The following is a 21933-nucleotide window of genomic DNA, read 5'->3' as shown; positions in this document are numbered from 1 at the left end:
AGAGGGATGAGGGTATAAGGCTTTTTAAAATGGAAATACTGTCTCCAAATGAAGTACAAGCACCTCAATCCTTACTTAAAGGGCAATACATCAATTTAAGAATTCACATATGTACTTTTTGAATCTGATCAAGTCTCTCCAAAAGCCAGAAAATACAGAACTAACACCCATGGTGTCATCGATTGGAAAATCTGGAACTGCCTCATATGAATGGGAGGCTGGTTTTGTCGCGTATCATCAATTCTGACCCAGATAATGCATACTATCTGCAGGAAATTGAATGCAATCAAGATAACCTTCTCGTCTGTCCTTAATCATTCTCTATGGAGCCGCTGCAGAATGAATGTCTTGATGACATCGCACCCTCAAGGTGAAGACGGTTGTTTATGGTTCTTGATCACAAATATCAAATAGATTGTCCTAGATTGTCCCCCTACATGAGAACTGGGCCAAATAATTCTTAGCATTTTAACCTGCCTGGTATACCAGATGGGTATACCAAAAAGCTCTACCTGCTAACTGACTGCTCTACCCCCCACCCCCCCCACCCCCCCCCCCCCCACACACACACACACAGTGACCACACAACTGTTGCATGAGCAAATCAAATATTGTTTTATTCAGATTTTTTTTTCATCCATACAGCAAGAGTCAATTATGGCAACAATAAAATGTGCATAAACAAATCTGAAGACAGAATAGTACATTATTGTGTGGCAACTATTAGCAAATACGTAATCGGTGGTTGCACTTACAAGTAAAAAGCAGTCAAAGCGTACATGTGCCCCCAGCAGGGAAGAGAAACCTTGGTTCAAGCCAAGAGACTGAACATCTGGTTTGGAGAAAATGGTGCTTTGGTTCTATAGCAACTATACAGCGACCTCAAGTCAGAAACATGTTGACCTTGACTGGAGACTGTTACATTCATTTCAAAGACTAATTTGCCAATATGCATTTGGTATGGTGAGCCTTCACCTGCTGAGTGCACAGCTATGATAGCAGGAACAATTTCCTGTGAGTCAGTGTTGACTGTAATTATATGGCTATGATGAGAGAAAATATCTGGGGTGGATGGGTGCTAATATCTTGTCATTCTTTAAATAACATGGTTGCTTGGAAAATATTTTATCACACAAGAGTAAGATGACTTGTTTTTGAAGTATTATTTCTCCCCACTGTGGATGTTATTTATCTACTGTATGTGTAATTTGAAAAATATATTACTGTGTACTTTGTAATCTGAATGCGTTATCTTTCCTTACATATCTATGCAGTTTTTTTTGTTTACATGTTTGTTCTTTTACATGCAGTCAAATCAAACTTTAATAGAATACAAATTTTGATAGAGTTTCATGTATCAACTGTACCATGGGAGCAGCAATACTGCGTGACCAAGTCCAACAACTGATATATGGACATCATCTGATATGTCGTCCTACAAGAGGGGTGGAGTTAGCATGACATGGGGAAATCTACTCCCCTACAACATTCCCTGGCAATACTAGCCACTGATAAAATAAGCCGAAAAGCGCATATAGCTTTCTCTGAATGCATTGGCCAAGAAACTAGTGCCCTTCTTTGCAAGCAATTTTTTAGCTGGTCTTCTAATTTAAGAATTTAAATTAATCTAACAAAATTCCTTATAATTATAGATCTTTTTTATTCAAAATAATATCTCAATATGATACATGTTTTTTCTCTGTTCATTTGACTATATACAGAAGTGCAAAAAGTCAACCTTCGTCCCTTAGGTTAGAACTCATCATCTGCAGCATTACTGACTTCACCCATCTGGGAAAGTCTTTGCTTTCTCACACCTAATCTCACTATCCACCAAACATCCAAAGACCCGTCAATCTCACTGTTCATTTTGGCCTGACATTCAGGGCAAACTTAAGAAATATTAAAACAAAAGTACATATCTTTTTGAAATGGATACAGTAGAAAATAATTTTTACTCTAAAACATGGACAATCTATATTTCAATACAATATATTTTCAAACATGATCTTGACATGTTACAAGGAAAATTTAAGTTGGTTAAAACATTAGTCTTTTTGTCTACTCAGAGTTGCTGCAGTTGCAGCAAATTAATTGATCTCATTCCTTGTATCAAAAAAGTCTTTCATCAACAAAATTAATTGATAATGTAACATCAACTAAAAAGAGACATCCAGCTATATGAATGAAGTGAATATTTAAAACTGACTCAACACATTATCATTTATATGGTTTGAAAAAAGTTATGAATGTCATACTACCTCAAAATCTACAACGGCTATATCAATGTTGTCAAGTAATATATAGTAAGGCAAAAAAATCTACAACTACATACCTCAAATAGATTCAAATCCTTAAGTAGTACATAACACATAAGTTCAATGAAATTTAAGAGAGTAATTGTTACTTTTACATAGAGAGAGAAAAGAGAAAGAAAAAGATCATAAGCGGCATGTGAGAGAACTATAAAACATCATTGGTGTTCTTTACCTGCATGGTGATTGAAGGTACATTTGATTGGGCTGGGACCCATAATTGTAATCTAAGGCTTTGTTAGGTACATTACAATCGGTAAAGACACACTACACACCTCTGCAAAAATGGAAAAGGGAAGTGATAACTAACAGTTGAATGAAAGACATGTTTCCCTAATTGTTTTACACCTCTTAGGACATGCTCCAGTAACCCTTCGTGAATACGATTGAGAGCAAAACTGTGCTTTGGTTTCCATAGTCAGACCTACAAGTGAAGGAGAACCTCCGTGTTTTGCTAGGAAATACAAGTCAAAGCGATAATGCATTGTATTTCCTCAAAAGTGAAAGTTCACATAGGATGGGTTGTGAAATTAGAGCAGGGTGACCAGACAAAACAATCATTCAAGTGCACATGTGGTTTAAATGACCTAATAGACCTTTGGGTCTGCTGTTGTTGTTTTTTATCAACACATGGTTCAACAGTGCTTCTTACAGACACAGTTTTAAAGTCCCTCTTCTTTAAAAAGGGGGAACAAGGTAACACAATCTCAACTGAAGCTACACCCTCCACTTCACCAGGCTTTAGAGTCAATGGACTTGAGCAACAACTTTATCTCAACAGATAAATACGACATTTACTGTAGTCTATGCAAAAGAAGCGAAACAAAACCCTTTAGAAAAAAGAAAAAACTCTTCCATTTTCTATTTTAGTAGAAATGAAATACAAATGAAAAAAAAAAAAAACATTTAAAATTTTGGAGAGGACCCCATTTCTAAAACTGATTACTGAGAGAAATGAGAAACGTTAAAAAAAAAAAACACTCACAACTGAGATTCTGCAAAGAAAATAATATAAAAAAAGAGCCATACAAAACATTTACCTTCGGTAAACAGAATAACACTGCTGAGATAACACTCTGGTTTTAGCTGTATGGCCTTGATGGCACATGACAAGGTAAGAAAAGCTAGCCTGGCTGTGCTTTCAAGGTACACAGGTACGTTGGTTTACCCAGAACATTCATATGTCCAAGACCCTCATTTCAACATCTAGTTTCACTAGTAGCCGTAAAAACACAATACTGTACATGCTTAATCATTTTGGCAAATAAAATTCCTGTTAAAATCATTGTGCCTTTCAGATTTCAATTCAAATTCAATGTGCATGTTTGCATTTCGCTTGTAAACCATGAAATATGGCTATCCATTAAAAAATAATAAAGCAGAACAAATAAAAAAGGAAAGAAAAATCTTTCTTGGTCTACTAACGTACCAGCACTATATGTTGCTATGATGCAACCGCGGTCTTGACCTTCTGTGTGTGCAGTAATGATAATAATTAGAACAATTTGAGTGCTATGATTTAGTCAGACACAGAGGTGTGATGTGAAAGTCCCACAGGGGGAGAGACACACAGACCCTGGCACCAAGATGTCCCCTTCTCTCGGCTGGACGTCGACTTTGACAACAAGGAGGTTGGTGAGGTTGGCTCTTCTTGACGATGATATGTGGGTGAATGGCACAGACCATGTGTTGCACCCTAGATGTTTCCATGCGTGATGAGATCATCATTGTGGACCGGCTAAGAGATGGCAGACTCTCCTTGTCCCATTGCTTGACATTCTGAACGTTATGTACATAAAGGCTGAACTCTTTTGGCTTGGACGGTGCCAGCACACATTCATTTGATCTGCAAGAAGACAAGAAGACAGGTATTTCACTTGAAAACCCGCATCTGTTTTCTGCATTAGACTTCAGGATGAGAGAGACAATAAAGTATAAGGCCTAGACTCTGTGCGCACAAAATCAAGAAAAGGTCATATTCTAACAACAGGAACCTGAATCTCAAGCTGGTGCGAATATGATTCACACAAAATGGACAATCTTTATAATGAATAGAGAGGGAGGATAGAGATTAAAATGGGAACTCACTGTTCTTGAGAGGAACTACATTTGAGTCAAGTACTTGTGACTACTCAGATGATCTGCAGATATTATTGGAATCTGGGGGCAGAGACAGACAGAGATCAAATGAAATATCCCGCACCTAAAACATTTTACTCGGACATTGGCCGACAAAAATATCTAACACAAATCAGCACATTTTTTTTAACCACGTCCTCTCACAGTGAGATGTGCTCATTGCTGAAAAAGGATGAAGATGACAAGATAGAAAAGCAATTTGGTTACAGTTGTGCCACAATTCATCCAGGCATGTCACAGGGGTCATACGCTAATACAAATCAACATTCACTTCTGGAGAGAAAGGGACGGGGAGAGGAGGACTGAAGGGAGGGGGGGAGGGGGACTGAAGGGAAGGGAGAGATGAGGGGCACAGAAGGTAACAGTCAGTGAGGTGGCTTCCCCATGCAAATCCAAGTCCTCCAGCTTGTTGACCTGCACCCCTCAATACAATGAAGAAACCTGGCCTTGGACCAACAATAGCAACATGAAGATTTATCATACCAACTCTTTTCACTGGATATATTACTCTTATAGAACTGTGCAATGTAGCTCTGCTTACAAATGCCTTCAAGAGACTTGAAATTGACTTGAAATCTTCTTACAGACTGTAATAATGAATTTGAACTTTTCTGACTGTGACAATGATGTAGTATGTCCAGCTTTTAAACACCAGGAATGTGGTAAAGCTATGCCTTATGTGCTGGAAGCGACAGCAAAAAAAGACAAAGCCAAGCACCAAATGGCACAGATAGCAACTGTTGCACAAAATGTGCGAATGGCTCTTAAAAAATGGAACAAAAACTACCTCATACATACCAATTGCATGTATTCGTTGGTAGTCAACTTTGATAAGGAAGAGTCCTCAAAATGGGAAAGGACAAAAATCGAGGTTAAAATGAGGACAAACATTAGATGGAATACAGTATGCTTCTCTAGAAAGACAGTTAGATACACCAATATTGTGCTTATACTTTAAAGGATATCAATTTTGGAACTTCTCATAGTATGAAATGTGTATACATGACTCTAATACAAAAGTGTAGGCCAACAAGAGGGAGTACCGCCCTTTCCCCAGCCCACCCCCAGCTGTAAGACACAAGCATCCCCAGATCATCCATGTGCATTGAAAGACAGAGATGAGAGAGAGAGAGAGGGAGAGGGGGAGAAAAAGAGAGAGAGAGAGAGAGAGAGACAGAGACAGAGAGAGAGAGAGAGAGAGAGAGAGAGAGAGAGAGAGAGAGAGAGAGAGAGAGAGAGAGAGACAGAGAGAGAGAGAGAGAGAGAGAGAGAGAGAGAGAGACAGAGAGAGAGAGAGAGAGAGAGAGAGAGAGAGAGAGGGGCAGTAGAGGTGCAAACCTGATTGGTGGAGGCAGTTGCGAAGGGAACGTTTGTGGCAGATGTGGTGGCTGCAGACACAGTGGCTGGAGTACCACCGTGCATCATGGGAACTTTTTTGGAGGGAAAATCATGTAAGCAAAAATACACAGAGGAGCAGTGTAGCCACATACGTACCAGGCAAATTGGGAAGGAGAAAGAGGGAAGGGGTCAGATAGGGGTTCAATTTAACTGGTTCCCTTTCTTCCCTCTGCCAACGTTGACAAAAGCTCTTGTGACTTGAAAACTTGACGTAGCTGTTGCAGTGACTTGTCACATTTATGTGGATTAATAATGAGGTGACCAAATAGTTTCTTGGTAAACACCAGATAAGAGCTTCTTTAAAAAGCGCTACATAATAAAGTGCTAATCCTGTCATAGGAGTCTTGAGAATGGAGTCATCAAGGCAGAGGAGATAAGAGGGGGCAGGTTATAATTGAACTCCCTCAGCTTTTAAATGTTTTCAAAGGGGTTTCAACAGGTCTCAGGTTAAACCAGCCAAAAGCCAAGGGGGTCAAAAGAGTTGAGAATGGGCAGAGACGTAGGGTGGTCAAGCAATATAGGTGTACACAGAAAAGTAACAAAATGAAAGTCAATTAAACTGACATTATATATTATCATGGCTGTTATAACATACAACATTTTTCTATCGCAATATTTGTCCCTGGACACTTTGCTTATGCATCAAATCACACATAATATCTTCCCGCAACCAACACTGTGACTCTCAAGTCACCAAAACCCACATCAAAACCACTAAGTGGTTGTGTCAGAAGCTAATTCTGACACGCAAATTTCATCGGGTGGCTCAGGAAATAAGTAGCTGCCCCTTTAGATGTGCCGGTTAGATTTTGATGACGTGTGAGTCACAGACAAGAGGTTACAGGTAACTGAAGAAGGAAAGCTGGAACCTACCAACACTGGCTGCAGGTGTCATGCACAATATTGAGCCTGCCCATCATGCAGTGCAACAGGAAGTGGATTGGATAGGGAAGAGAAATCAAAACAGCCCATCACAAGGTTCGTTAGAGTGAGGGGAGAGATAAGTTGGAAAAAAGGTTAATATCTCTTGGACAACACAGTCATCAGTGATTGGACAAGGCGAAGTGGTGAACTCATAATAAGGTCATCTGTTAATCAAATGATAGATTCTGAATCTTAACTTTTGTCTGAAGTGTAATGCATATGAATGTGTAATACACCAAGAGGGATAGCGGTTATGATTGTAACTATCAAGTATTAAACATTACACACACACTCTAGACAGAAGTGAGAAGAACAGCAGCTGTGTACAGAAGCCAGACTCAGCCTACCGTTTGCTGCCAAACTGATGCATTGGGTACAATTAACCAACCCATCCAGCCCCGTTCATCCCAGCCCAAGCCAAAGCCCCAGCGATAGTACGCCATCAAAATCCGAGTGACCACACCATCAACACTTCAATCTAACTCTATGGAAACAAATCCTATCCCTTTCTCTTCAAAAGATCCACATCTTCTTCACTCATCCTGCTTTTACTAGGAGCAGTAAAAAGCCCTATGGAGCAATGTAAAGGCAGTTAGTAAGCGAAGAGACATTCTACCCATTCTATACACAGAGTGGCCATGCAATGCCATACAGCGCAATGCACTTTGGGTTGAAGCTTTTGAAACATTCTCAACTATAAATTTTAAACTGTACAAAATGTACAGTACTGTATCCTAGAATCAAATCCAGATAGAGCTTTCTCTCCTGTTTCCCTTACTCTGTCTTGCTCTCTAATTTCCCACTGTCTAAAGAATAAAATACTAAAGGTGAGTGGACTGTCTATATTTTGTATAACAAACTGTACTGAACTGCAGTCTAGTACTCTATGTCCACCCAACCTCAGCCGAGCAGGAGCCGGGTTACACTGATCTAGGATCCTCTGGGTGGTCAGAGCCTATAGGTGGTTGGAGTCGGAGCCATACCTGACGGGAGGAAAGCAGACTGCTGCTGAAACTGCATGTTGGCCAGGGCCTGTTGGTACTGGAGCATGCCGGTGTTAAACACGGCAGAGGCCCCGTTGGCCTTCTCCAGGGCTGCCCGCTTTGGCAGGGGAGCCATGACACTATGGGGGATTCCCTGCCCAGCCAGACGGAGGGAGGGGAGTGAGAGAGAGTGAGAGAGGGAGAGAGAGAGAGAGAAAGAGAGAGGTGCGTGGAAGACAGAAAGGGTGTGTTGGAGAGAGGCAAAAACGGGAAAGAAAACAAAAAAAAAACAAACAATGGTACATACGTTAGAGGACATCATACAAACAGCATCACAACATCCTTGTGTGTACAACAACAACAACATCATCATCAACATCATCATCATCATCATCATCATCATATCGTCATTAGCAAGCAAGCAGCAGTCTGACACAAGTACTACACAAGCAGGAGCATGGTGCCTACTGGAGCTACTGGCTAACAAGCATTCATATCTTATCCATCATTTTATCAGGAAGCTTACTGGGATGATTACTTTGTACTCCTAGGGCTGACTAAATGCAACAGAAGCAAGCATTAACTATTAAAACAATAAGGCTGCTAACAAGAGGTGGAACAGATAGGAAGCACAGAGAGAGGGAGGCTGCACTGCTAGCTCCATGATAAACTGTGTAAGCCATGTTTAAGTGATGGTTCACTCCCAGACAGATGTCAAAAATGGTCTCAGGCCAAGGGGGTGAAGCCAGCCGTTGAAAATATTTTGCCAGTTGTCAATATTTACACCATAAAATGCGCGGTACATGGATTTTATCTTGGCATGAGGCCATTATTGAGGTCTGCGTATCTGTGACAAGGTTTGATGATGGAGTGAACTATCATTTGAACTGTAATCATCTGTTACGGTGGGATCACTCCTGTATGATTTTACAGACTGTTCCCCTTTAGCCCCACCCATATCCATCTGACATGCACTAGGAACACATACATGCACACAACTGATTGAGCCGCTCCACAACACTGAACATAGACTTTGGACGTAAGACTAAAGCCATGCCACCAGTATAAAAGGTCTACTTCCCTAGCCCTCACTGACTGTTGTTAAATAAGCTAGAGGTGATGAATTGATTGTGGCTCCTATCACAAATTCCATATTTGAATTCGTGTTTTTAGGTGAGTTTTACATGAACACGGTTGTTTGGTGTTGGATGCAACCTAAGCCTGAAAGCCACAATCACTTTATCACTAGCAATAATGACAGAGCAACAGGAGGAAAAACAGACATTGCACTGAGACGACAACAAAAATAGCTAGGTATCTTTGGTTAAAACATTGCTCTACAACAAAGCCACATGCCAAGCTAAAAGGTGAAAGGTCATAGTACCAGGTCAAAGGTTGCGTCGAGGGGTCGCTTCAGTGATTTGACAGCCGACTGAGTCTTAATTAGCAGGCAGCGAGCACATGATGGCAATGGGCCAATGGGGTTCAAGCGCATTAACATAAACCAGCAAGCAGAGGTGCATCATGGGGGCAGCAGTGCAGTTTGGGTATAGGTGAGAAAAAACAAAAACAAATAAAAAAACAAATCATTGGAATGCAATATACAAGGGGATAACAGGACTAAGGCATGCACAGTGTGGACACTAGCTCTACTGCTCAACAGTTATATGATCATCAATAATCAATGATTACTATCAGATCTACATTAGTTACTGTCACACAAAGATGAATGTAATATAGCAATGACAAAATTATTCAATCAATACTTTAAGTGGATCTCACTAAGCGTATTTGACAGAAAATGGTATGAAAGTACAATTGACAGGTTTCTTTTTCACTGTGCACATCATAGTCAGTGTCACATTACAATGATTCACCCCAAGCTCTCTGCCTTGCTTTATCAATAAGAGCATGTAGAAAACACGTTGATCAACAGACAAGTGTAACTGTACTAGTATTCACAGGTGCTGTTACTGTGCGGCAGGACACTCTGTTGCATACTGAAAGCACAATGAATCCATTTATTTATGTCAAGAGGAAGTGGAGTAATGGACAGAAAGGATGGTGTCACAGATAAGACTGGTAAGACCAGACCATCAGAGAGACAGAAAGGCACCCTCTCTCTCTGCTTGTGGTCTAGGATGAGATGAACAAGGAGCAAGACGGTGATTCTGTCAGACTAGGAAGAGAAAAGCTGAACGCACTCAATGAGATTCATGACCATTACAATGTATCATTGTCCGATCGTTCTTCATATCATCCCGCTCTGTGGCCACTGGTCTTTCCCTGCTGTGCGTTCTACTCCGAGCAGATTTTACCCAAATCAACATCCCATTCAGACCTTGGGTTAAAGTGAGACCTGAGCAGAAGCAGAACTGGAAAACCTACATAACACCGACCAAGAATTTGAGACACTTTCAAAGATCTATCTGAGTGTGATTCATGAAACACATTCCTTACTGGGTGATGGAATTTACAGTAGATTAGTGTCTATGGGAATCACAGCCCTGGTGTGTAATTGTGCTGATATAGATAAACCACTCTCTTAGTGTTAAGATATGATTCAAAATGGCGCCCTAGCGTGTTGTGTGGATGTGTATGAGTGTAACCATGTTCTAAGATGGTGTCCAGGCTGCTCACCATGGCCGCGGCAGCTGTGGCCTGGTTCACCTGGTGCTGGGCGGCCTTAATTTTGGCCTGCAGATGGGCCGGGGGGTGGAAGTACTTGCACTTTTCCCGGGAGCAGCGTCCCTTGATGTAGTCCATGCACACGGTGACTGTGTTGTCGTTGGTGTCGATCATGGTGCTGTCTGCGGGGTGGGCGAAGCGACAGTCGTTCTCCCCCCGGGAGCAGTTGCCCCTCTGGTACTCCCGACACACCTGGAGACAGATGAGAGGGATAATGAAAAGACTTACACAGACAGGGACACTGCAGGAGGAGAGTGGTGCCACACGTCTCCTTTGTGTACAGGCAAAGCGCTTTGTGTATTTTGTGTCTCTCTGTAGGACACCAGAGGGCAGCACCTTCTTTCACATTAGAGGTAGCATGCACATTAGTTTTGTTTTCTACCCACTCTGTTTATCTGCTCTGAGCATGCCAGCAGTGCAGTGTATGCTTGAACGTGTCTGTACACTATATAGAACTACATCAAGGAAACACATCGCATAAATACTTTCCTCAGCGCTGGGGGCTCTGCAGTGTGTGGAATGCTTTTCCTGGCATGGTTTTAAAGGGAAAATCCTAAAATCCTGAAACACTTGCATTTCTGGACCCATTTTGTTGTTTGGTGGTGCATTTTTCTTATTCCCGCGGATAACTGGCCAAACATAAATTACATTATGTCCCATTGAGATATTTCCAGCACAGCAATAACAGAGTTATGTTATTTTAGTTATGTGTCAGTCCCTCAGAATCAAAAAGCAACGGTTTATTTCTAGATCATTTTGCAGCAACATTCAACAATCGTACAGGGAGAAATCCATCGTAGAAGAGGAAGAGATACCAATTCCTTTACCGACAGTGGCCTCAATAGACCAGAATGCAACACAGCTGCAAGACAAGTTGCGTTTTGAGTAAGGGCCGTGAGTCTCACTTCTTCCAAACCAGAAAAACTTGCTCTCTTGCTCTTACTATCACTATCGCCATTGCTATCGCTGCTGCTCTCTGCACCGACATGTAAAACCAAACGGCTGAATGCAACAATTTCAGGCCTTCTGGGAAATGTAGGAAATCACTAACTGAAGCAGAAGTAGACGGTTGAGGGAAAGTGGGCCCACCAAAAAAGTAAACACTTCATCACAAACTAACTGCTGAATTGCACTCAACATCATATATTAATGATATATAGCAGTGTAAAAGTATCCAAGGATGGAATTTTCTTTTAACTGATCTCCTATAGGGACGGGTCACTGCTTTTAATATCATGATTCAGTGCTCTACCACAATTTAGGAATGTCCCATAAATGCTCAATGGGGATTGTATCTAATCTCGTAGGGATAACATTACTGTTATGCTCGTTAAGACACTTGTTAACAACTCTCGCCTTGTTTATAGGCTCATTATCATCCTGGAAGACACCGCTCCCATCAAGAACAAAACACAACATGGAATGAAGTTGATTAGAGTTTGCCTGGGGCTCTTATAAGGATGATTGGATTGATGCCATGCCATGTAATGCCTCCTTTCCACAGTACAAAATGTGGAGAAAACCTTTGCCAGCCTCTATGAGCTGTCTGCTAGTCAGTCTGTTACCTCCAGTCTGTCTGTCCTCAGCAATTTCTGGGCGGCGGCAGCGGCGTTGGGGACCTGGCTGATAGTGGGGCTGGAGGCCATGAGGACGGGGGTGCTGGGTAGGATCTCCGGAGGCATCAAGCCTGGTGACACGGGGCCCAGGTAGGGATTAAAGGCCGCCGCTGCTGCTGCTGCACTGGCGTTGGTGGCCAGGCCTGGGGTCACCGAGAACACGGGCTGGAGGTTGGAGGAGGGCATTAAATGAAGCTGGAGGAATTAAATGACAGTGAGTAACATGTAAACATCAAGATAAACTGTAAGCTTTTTTGTCTGGGAAGAGACAAGGATCAGCTGAAAGACAAATTGCAAGACTGAAAGAGCTACGTAGAATGTAAAGATGCTGTATCTTTTCACACATGAATGTGTAGAGTGACTTGTCAGAGATAGAAACGTGTGAGCAGTGTATGTGTGTGTCCCTGTACATGTGCTTGGTCTCACCATGGGCAGTAGCTGTGGTGTGTTCATACGTGTGTGTCCTCTCACCATAGGTGGTAGCTGCGTGCCGGGCATCATGGCATTGGCGAGCTGCATCTGCTGGGCCAGCATGGCCATGTTCTTCTGCTGGATCAGGTTGTTCCTGCCATTGATCTCCAGCTGGGTCTTTAGGTGGGGAGGAGGGTGCAGGTACTTGCAGTTCTCCCTGGAACAACGGCCCTGAGGGGGGGAAGGGGGGGAAGAGGGGGTGGGCGGGTGGGTGGGGGGTAGAAGAGGGAGAGGATGAGAGAGAGATTCATGAATGTAACAGTTGATTCAGGTTGTTGAATTGTTTTGGTGTCTTTTAATGACACACCCATTTCACCTTTTGCTATTTGCAATATTACAGAGCAAAAGATGCATAAAGCTGGAATGTGTGCATGTGTGCATTAGAAGTATGAGTATAGGCACAAGAAGGAGAAGTAGGAGTAGTGGCACAGTGAACATGTGCTACTCTGTTTATAGCTAGCTCAGTGCCACAAACTCAAATTCATATTAGGTCTGGGCTGAGTCGAGCGCTAATTGTTAACGGCTTGCTATTTCGGTCAATCCTGGCGGGGACATGTGTGGGTGTGTGTGTGTGTGTGTGCGTGCGTGTGTACTAGCCACAAGGAGGTTGTGACTGGCACTGTGGGACTGATCTCCAGACGTCCAGCTTGGCTACATGTCTGACAGTCGCTATAAATACCAGTCCACTCATATGATCCATAGATATTGTATCACCAGTCATCCGGAGGTCACACTTCAAAGCCTTCAAATAATTATCTAAGACAGGGATCCCTTTTTGCTGCCTGCTGCGAGTATCCAATTATACCGTCAGCCTGGGGTCTAGGAGCGAGCCTAGAGGATTTAAAGTCAAGATGGTTCAAGTCTGACACATACATACTCACGCCAGAAAGAATGCATACACACAAAATGCATACACACTGGGGTCATGTTCATGTAACAGGTGGCAGACATACGTCACACACACACACACACACACACACACACACACGTCTGTTCTTTAGGAAAGACGTGTATTTACTTTCAGCCCTGCGGCACAGCTGAGCTGACTGTGGCAGCCGGCGCTCTCCCTCGCTGACAGAGTTGTCCCCACTGGGATTCACCTCAATACCCCATCATGACTTTATTCCCCTCTCCCATCTCCTTCACTTTCACTGACACTGGAGCACTAGACAGGTGCGAGGCAAGGGGAGGGGGGGGGGCACTTACATGGCTGAGGGCCTCTCTTCAAGACACAGACAGCGTGTCGGTCCAGGAGTCTGAAGTGGCTAGCTCAAGCTCTCTTTAGATTTCCTTCATTTTCACTTATCTCAGATTGTGTAACACAAGGCGGGAGACAATGTGCACTGCATGGAGCGGGACCACGACCTGCCAGTCCTTCTCTCCCATATCGGCTCTACTCTGTGTCCCTGTCATCTTTCCTACTATCTCATTAACGGAAGAAAGAACTTAAAAAAAATGGAGATTATTTCAGTGGTCTGTTTGCACATAACATCCTGGGTGAAGAGCAGGTCAAAGGGCTGACAGGGACTAGTGGGGCGCACATGTCACTAATACGATGGGAGACGTCCCACACATCAGGGCTGTGTGTGTGTGTGTGTGCGCAGACATAGAAGAGACAGAGAAGGCAAGACAGAGAGGGCAGTGTGGAGAAAGAGAGAGAGAAAGAGAGAGAGAAAGAGGGAGAGGGAGAGAGAGTTGCCTCGGGACCAGCTTGTCGAGGCTTGAGAAAGACACCCAGAGCCAAATGCTAACAACTCGGTCAAACCTCTGATCCTTGCTCTTCCACTGCCTGTACCATACAGTACATCGCATTATATACAGTAGAAGCAACTGCATGAATAGCGAAACTGAGAAAAATGACTTATATTATTTATAATATATTTACTTATAATATTATTTCATCTCTTGTCCCACCAAAGATTGCAAATTACTGGCACAGAAATGGATAGCATATAATTTAGTAGCATTTACAGACACAATTTTTGCTGATATTAAATCCAAACTGTGGTCATAACCTTTGAAAACAAAGTAGTTGTTGCTGCTTGCTGTTGTATGGCTGTGCGCTACAGTATATGATCATAAGTGGACGACTGATAAGAGCCTGCAGATTGAAGAGATAGATTAATGACTTGCGTTTAAAATGTGCACACAGAGGTTGATGGATTCCGTCCTCAAGGCGGTGTAATAGCTCACAGAGTCTACAGCAGGGCTTCTGTGTACTAGCAAGCCGGCACCATGACGAGAAGCAGCGGCGGCTAGTCCTGTAAACTCCTCTGACAGGTAGACAGGAGAATGGTCTACATTAAGCCATCTGGCAGAGACTTGTATGCGGAACAACACGTACTGTAAGAGTGAGCTGAAAAAGGAGTTTTCCAGCATGTTTACAGTGAAGGGATAAACTCTTCAGACCTTTTCTAACGCGCTGGCGTGTCTGCCTGCATGGCGGAAATATTTACACTTTTTTTTTTAAAGCAAAATTCAAAAGAAGCATAATTTTCCGTGCAGAGGTTTCCTGTTAACGTACATGACTGCCCAGGCTGTACTCTAACCACACATCCCCGAGCCGAGCTGAGCTGGCATTCAGAAGCATTCTGACACCGACAACGCTGGGAGTTGTGTGTGTGTGTGTGTGTGTGTGTGCGTGTGCGTGCGTGCGTGGGCGAGTGTGTAGGTGCATGTGTGTGAGACGAGGGGAGCTGAAAGCAGGTTCTGATAGCACTCATCCAGAGAGTGGCAATGGCATGCAGCAAGGGGAGGGTGTGAGTTGTGTGTGTGTGAATGTGTGTGTGTGCAGTGTGTTGGGGGGGGGAGGTTATGGAGGCATAAGGGATCGTGTTGCGCTCACCCCACCTGACCCCGTCCGTTGACCGCTGGATTCACCACTGCAGCGAGGGGGGTGGAGGGAGGGGGGGGCGGGGTGTAATCATGTGGTAGTTTATGAGGAAGAAACATGTGGCTTTGACTCGAGCTAACTGCCGTTGCCATTCTGCCGAATCATGCACAAAAACCCATCAACCGACACGGGCGGCCATTTTGAATAAAGAAGCAGGTCCCAGAGGAGGAAACGTCAGGCTGTATGAGTGGAAGAGAGCGAGAGAGAGAGAGAGAGAGAGAGACAGAGAGAGAGAGAGTGAGAGAGAGAGTCATAGCAGCTCTGTAGCAAGAGCCTGGCTGCGTCAGGGAAATTTTAGAACTTGCAGGAGAAGTGATTAGTGTGGGTCACCCCATGCAGGGAGGAGAGAGAGAGAGAGAAAGAGAGAGAGAGAGAAAGAGAGAGAGAGAGAGAGAGACAGACAGACAGACAAAGAGAGAAACGGAGAGAGGGAGAGAGAGAAAGGTAGAGAGACAGAGAGAGACAGAGACAGATGGAGATGTAGACAGAGGCTAGGGGGAGGAAGACACTCGCTCTCACATGATGTTTTCTGGATGCTGTTGTGACATCAGGGGCCTTGAGGAGCAGCTAGCGACGGTGTCCACGGCAACAGAGCAGCCCAACACTCCTGTTCTAACAACACACAGATTCCTGGAATCTGCCTGATCACTGACAGATACAGGAAATCGGCAACAAAAACACTACAGCCGTAACTACTCCTACAGAGCAGTGGACACGCTTTTCTACACACCCAGCCTTTCTGCCTGGTGTCCTGACACACAGGCCTTTCTTACAGATGGAAATATACTAACATGCTAATGCTGTCATTACAACCGTGACCATGTCATGGTCATTGCTGAACAATAGATCTTAAATAGATCTTAAACATTCCTTATCGCTGACTGGTGAAACGCGACACTTTTGTCTTCTTTAGTCCATTGAGGGATTCTAAACTGAAACAGAAAATTTGCATTATCTTTTTTTTTTTTCACTGACACGGTTTAAACCTATTTTCTAATCATGCAAATAAAAAAATTGGACGCGCTGTGAAGGCCCATACAATGATTCAAATCACATTTTTCATGGCACTGTGGGAAAATATACCTGGTGAGAATCTGATTAGTGCACAGACTGATTTGCCGCTGCTCTGTGCTTACGCCAGATATGAAAACACTGAAGCAAGCAGTTGCAGAACCATTCACTCACACTATTACTTTATTCCCTAATGTCAGTGCAGATACAAGAATGGTGAGCATACAGTAGATGAAATTATACAATTCCACAGTAAGTGTGTTTTTGGACAATTTTACTACTACAATTGATATGGCAGATATCATGATTTTTGTGTTGCTGAGCACGTATCCTTAAACCTAAACCAATAAACCTTAGGTAAATCCTACGTATAGTATTTTGTATAATATCATATATAATAGTATAGTATAATATCATGATAAAGAAATTATTTTGATTTTGAAAACCTATTCAAAATCATGTTAAATAAACAGAGACATTTATTATATTTATATATAGAGCATATCATACTCTATATATGAATATACATGAATACAGAGTATGATAAAACTCTAACTCTAACAAATAATATTCCCTAATTTGTTGCATAACTTGAAAAGCAAATACTAATTAAAATCTCACAAAATGTGATCTTAATTAGTATTTGCTTTTTAATTTATGCAACAGAATCGTGTATCACGATAACTTGATATCAAGACTTCTTCACAATGATTCTATTTTGACTAAATGATAATATTGAATTATTTCCCGGCAATAGTTTTGCCTTGTCATTGCACAAAATATTATGTTGCATCCTGCAATATATCACGATTAAAAAAAAAAGCTGATTCAAATTGCTGCCTCGTTTTTAAATAGCAAAGTGAGCATTTTTGCGAGCATCACTTTTCTGAACGTCCCCCCACTGCTCCACTGAACTTGCTCTGCCTTCCTAAGGCTGGATCCAGGGTGTGGATTATATTAATAGCAGGAGCCTGTTTCTCCTAGTCAGATCTGACTAGCCTAACTCCAGGCCATAGTATCTGGACAAATAGGGAACAATAATCCCACTGGCTACTGTGCAGTCTGATTGATGATAGGTTGTAACAACATGTCCCACCCTGATCTCTCTCTCTCTCTCTCTCTCTCTCTCTCTCTCTCTCTCTCTCTCATATACACACACACCCTGCTTTTGTTACTGTGTGGGATTTAAACAAACAATGAATCAATGTATAAAGAATGCTGGGTGTGGCTGCATCCCGTCCTTTGGAGGAGAGGACATGGAGCATGAGGCGAGATGTGTTAATGTGTGTATGTGTGTGTGTGTGTGTGTGTTGCAGTGAAATATATATATCCAATAAACTATCATTAAAAATTTCCTACGGGTCTCAAACTGTGGAAGCAGACTTTAGCATTTAACAAAAATCCCTGGATTAAGCTACTTGGAAAAAAAAAGAAGAAAAAAAGCCAGGCAGCAAAATCATTTATGTTGCACTGAAGACCACCAGCCATGTCTCTCCATCACCCATTTGAAGTATCGCCCATGAGTGTATATCTATTTCTAAAATCATACATTCATCATATCACAATCAAAACACACTAAAATCACAGTTAAGGTTTGCTCATGTCTTGCTTTCCCTCCCCATCTCTGAGGCTCCAGCGCTCTGCTGTGTTCGATTCCAGTGTGGATCTGCTCTGCTCGCTGCCCTGCGTTCCAGTGACTTCTGTCTAAACATACACAGAGATGAAAGCCCTCTCTCCTCACACACACACTGTGAATGAAGCTTTGTTCTGCTGCAGAGAAGCAGAGACTCAAAGGACCGGGCCCAGTGGTTGGTCTCTTTTGTCTACTGTGCGCTCAAATATAGCATGAAATATAAAAACATAATAAGCCAGCCCATATATGGCCTATGCGCTGTTCGTGGTACATGACACCCACACTGCTGTATTTTCCTGATATTCAGTACAGGAGTAGTAGTACAGTAGTATCATTACATAAAGCCATTTATATACATTTGTGTGGCGTAGTTTTATTGTCAGTAGATCTACAAGCAATTAAGCTGCCAAAAAAGTAGACAGCAATTTACAATCAATAATACCCCCATAAAGTAAAGTACTATAGATTTCCATTATGTTGGTAGCCACTTAATTGGCAGTAATTCTCAGTTAAATTGGCAGTAAGCTTTTTGCAGTGTATGTAGAGGGTGAAGAAGAAATTAAGCATCTAAGCAGTCTTATTTGATGCAGGGTCGTTTCTGTACTGCGGCCTGCATTTATATATCAGACCTTGAACGCACTCACACACACACACACACACTGACGCACACAAACAAACAACAAATATGCACTCATCGCAAAACCCTCTCTCTCATTCACACGCATACACACACCCGTGATTACAACTATATCTCTCTGATGGGTTTCAATGTACACAGTGATCCACACAGTGGAGCTTAGTGGTCAGGGAGTTGATGTGACCAGGGGGGCTTATGAAGATATGGAGGCGGGAGGGAGTGTTAATCTATGATAATAGTTATGATATGCCCCCTGTGACGCATTACTACCCTCACTAAACAATGTGGGAGAGAAACGGATTACGGGCTCGGGCGAAGCCATGCCACAGACCACATAGGGAGAGATAAGGTTAGCCAGATAAATACAAAAGTTTGTGGGAAAAATTTGGGGAGGAAAAAACTCATTGGATCTGAAAGTGCAGATTCTGGGAATATCATCAAATGAAACACTGTGCAAAATTCCAATGGTAGCGGTTAGGGATGGGACGATCTGTCGAAATTCAATATATCGCAATACAAAAATGTGACAATATGTGCAGCAGGAAAATTAATTGCAATATTAGTTACATTTTATTCTGCTCTAGTAATAAAAAACGAGACGGCTTGACCATCGCAATTTCACAGGCTCTCCATTAAAATTATATTATTATGCACTTTGTAATGATATTTTTTAATTGTTGTTTACATTATAGCAAGCCAATGCTATTGCTAGAGAAATTTGTGGCTCAGAAATAAACTCTGCAGTCATACTTTGTTGTCATTGAACTTTTATTTATTAAACCGGTTCGTATCGAATCATAAACCCCATATTGCGTATCGAATTGTATCTTGCGATAAGCAGCGGTTTTAACTGGTGTTGATAAACACACACACATATGCATGTGCATTGAGCAACGATGCGCTGACACAGTAACAGCCACACAGACCTAGATATAGACTTAAACACACACCTGACAGACACTCACACACCCAAACCCACACAGATATTCACACTTGAGAGGGTGTTGGTTCTCAGAAATGCCTAAGGTCAGATGTCACGTACACAGGAGCCCTGGATCTAAACTTAGACCCTTCTGTCTTGGCCCCGCCTCCCTCTCTCTCCCTCTCTCTCTCTCTCTCTCTCACACTCACACACTTTCATGTCACGTTATTCGCACCAATATTTCCCTACTGTCTGTGTTCAATACGCCGTTGCTTCTTGTCCTGTGAGAGGTAACGAGGTTAGTTTTGTGCTGTTCATTATCTGTAATAACAGAGCAATCACGCAGCTATCGATTTGAGCTGCAGCACTTTATGAAAGCCATCCAATACTCGCAGTGCAGGAGTACGTGGCGCGGCCTGCGAATGTTCATTTAATCATCTCCAAGCTCCACCTCCCAGTGGGAGAGAGAGAGAGGAGTCACTGCACAGAAATCACACGATACACACGGCAGTGAGGCGTCAATAACGCCACTGTTGTTTCTGAAATGATTGAGGCGTTCTCGTTTCAGGGTGCAGAGTGAGGATCAGAGGTGGGAGGAAATGATACTGTATCACACTGCAAGACTTCCCCCATGAAATTCTATTGACAAGTGGATGCTGAGTCTCAATATTGATAACTGGTACATAATACCGGTGAAAAATATAAAATGATCTTTTTGAAATTGAGAAATAAATTACCCATCTTGTGCTAGCAATTGATTCATGGATTTTTACTCAAAAATATAACAGATTTTTTGCAGTTAAAGGAAAGGGGAAAAAAACTGAAAAGTAAAACACTATACTATCTAAAGGGAAAATTTTGTGTATTGCAATACAGCCAGAATTGCTTTTGTTATATAATGCATAGCAAAACAATCTGATTGATCCAAGACAAACCGTGCTGGTGCAGTAATTCCCGTAAAGCACAGCTAGCCATGGCATGCCAAATCTTGTGGCCACCAGAGACCTAGACTAGAGGTTATTCTTGTGTTGTATTTTTTTAACTTCATGTATGTATATGACAGGTGTTGGAAACCGATTTATAAAAGCCATCCCACCCTTGAGGACGTGTATTACTGTGATTATGGTAATTATGTAATTACAGTAAAGAACACCTTCTTCTTCTTGGGTTTTATATTGCTATATTACTGCATTGTGGCCTGTGATATTGTATCAGGATGCCTAATACTAATAAAGATTATTTCATTGAATGTCAAGACTATTCACTGGCTAAGCTTGAAGTTGAAGTACTACTAATAAATATATCAACAGACTGATATGAGACAGCCTGTCTTGTTAAGATAAGCAGTGCACTACACTCCAATACTGTCCTCAATAAAAACAAACAGCAGGTGAACTTTGCAGCTATCACTGACACAGACAGATAAGGCAGAGAGGAAGAAACTCCTACTGTATAGACCTCTGAACTCCACCGATCAATGGAGCGGTCGGTGATCATAAGGCGGAAGTTACAAAGGGCATAGAAAAAAAACATCCATGGACATAGATAAGAGCAGGGTTTACAATGTGACTGCCCCATCTTTCTGTTTCTCTCATCTTTTATGCACACTGCAGCCTTGTTTCTGCAGCTTCTGCAGGAGTGGATGCGGTAGCTTATCTGAAAACTTCAAACGCTGAAAAAAAAGTTTAGAGGGATGTCTCCATTCCTTTTCTCTTTTATATACCTTTCTTTGATCTCAGCTTTCTATTCTCCCTTTCCAGCCCCCACCACTAGCACCGCCATCCCTACAGTGTTCAGCTCCTGCGCAATTCTGCGACACCTGAATAACAGAAAGCCACACCAATAAGTCTGCTCCATCAGTAGCCAGATAATAAGCACAGGGCTGATGATTAATTTGGTCTGCGGCGCTAACCGATTTAATCCGGCATGTATTACGATAATCTGATCTCACAGGCTGTAATCCTGTCCACGGGTCTAATCCCACTGTCAACTGGCATAATCCTGTTTCTGCATGCGACTATCTCCCTCTAACTTGGCACCTGCTCGATCAGTATGCTTTCACCCCCTTTCTTTCTCTCTCACTGCAAAAAAAGAAAATCAATTTTAAGGAGCAATTTAATCTGAGATTTAGTCTGGTATTTTTCTTGAAACAAGTGAAAACTTCTGCCGATGGATTGAGATGGATTGAGATGGATTGAGATTTTTTCACTTGTCTGAATAAAAACGAGATTTCAGCTCAGTATTATGTTATCATATTATAGCTTGCTGAAATGAATGATTTCTGCACTCTTTTACTGAGATAC

The 21933-nt window shown here is 42.3% G+C and overlaps 1 protein-coding gene across 18 annotated transcripts in view; it reads right to left on the bottom strand.

Moving 5' to 3' along the window:
• Window positions 1-591: 591 nt before the first annotated feature.
• The window catches only part of LOC139660607 (muscleblind-like protein 1), a 44226-nt gene continuing 22884 nt past the window's right edge, over window positions 592-21933 (bottom strand). For 5 of the 18 annotated variants that reach the window (XM_071538781.1, XM_071538797.1, XM_071538780.1 and 2 more), the window contains 10 exons: window positions 12490-12705; window positions 12013-12258; window positions 10400-10639; window positions 9144-9197; window positions 7760-7913; window positions 6726-6761; window positions 5793-5884; window positions 5253-5297; window positions 4404-4475; window positions 592-4161 (listed from right to left, as the gene is read on the bottom strand). In XM_071538781.1, coding sequence (XP_071394882.1) covers window positions 4419-4475; window positions 5253-5297; window positions 5793-5884; window positions 6726-6761; window positions 7760-7913; window positions 9144-9197; window positions 10400-10639; window positions 12013-12258; window positions 12490-12705 — 1140 coding nt within the window. In that variant the 3' untranslated portion in view covers window positions 592-4161; window positions 4404-4418. The other 13 variants (XM_071538784.1, XM_071538785.1, XM_071538787.1 and 10 more) reach the window with 13 other exon arrangements.

The sequence above is a fragment of the Centroberyx affinis genome, unplaced genomic scaffold (genome assembly GCF_046629955.1).
Source record: "Centroberyx affinis isolate AG114_WGS23_722 - 3 ecotype Tasmania unplaced genomic scaffold, CSIRO-AGI_Caff_v1 ptg003351l_1, whole genome shotgun sequence".
Classification (NCBI taxonomy): Eukaryota; Metazoa; Chordata; class Actinopteri; order Beryciformes; family Berycidae; genus Centroberyx; species Centroberyx affinis.
The sequence above is the reverse complement of the archived record's forward strand: the minus strand, read 5'-3'. Positions and strand labels throughout refer to the sequence as shown.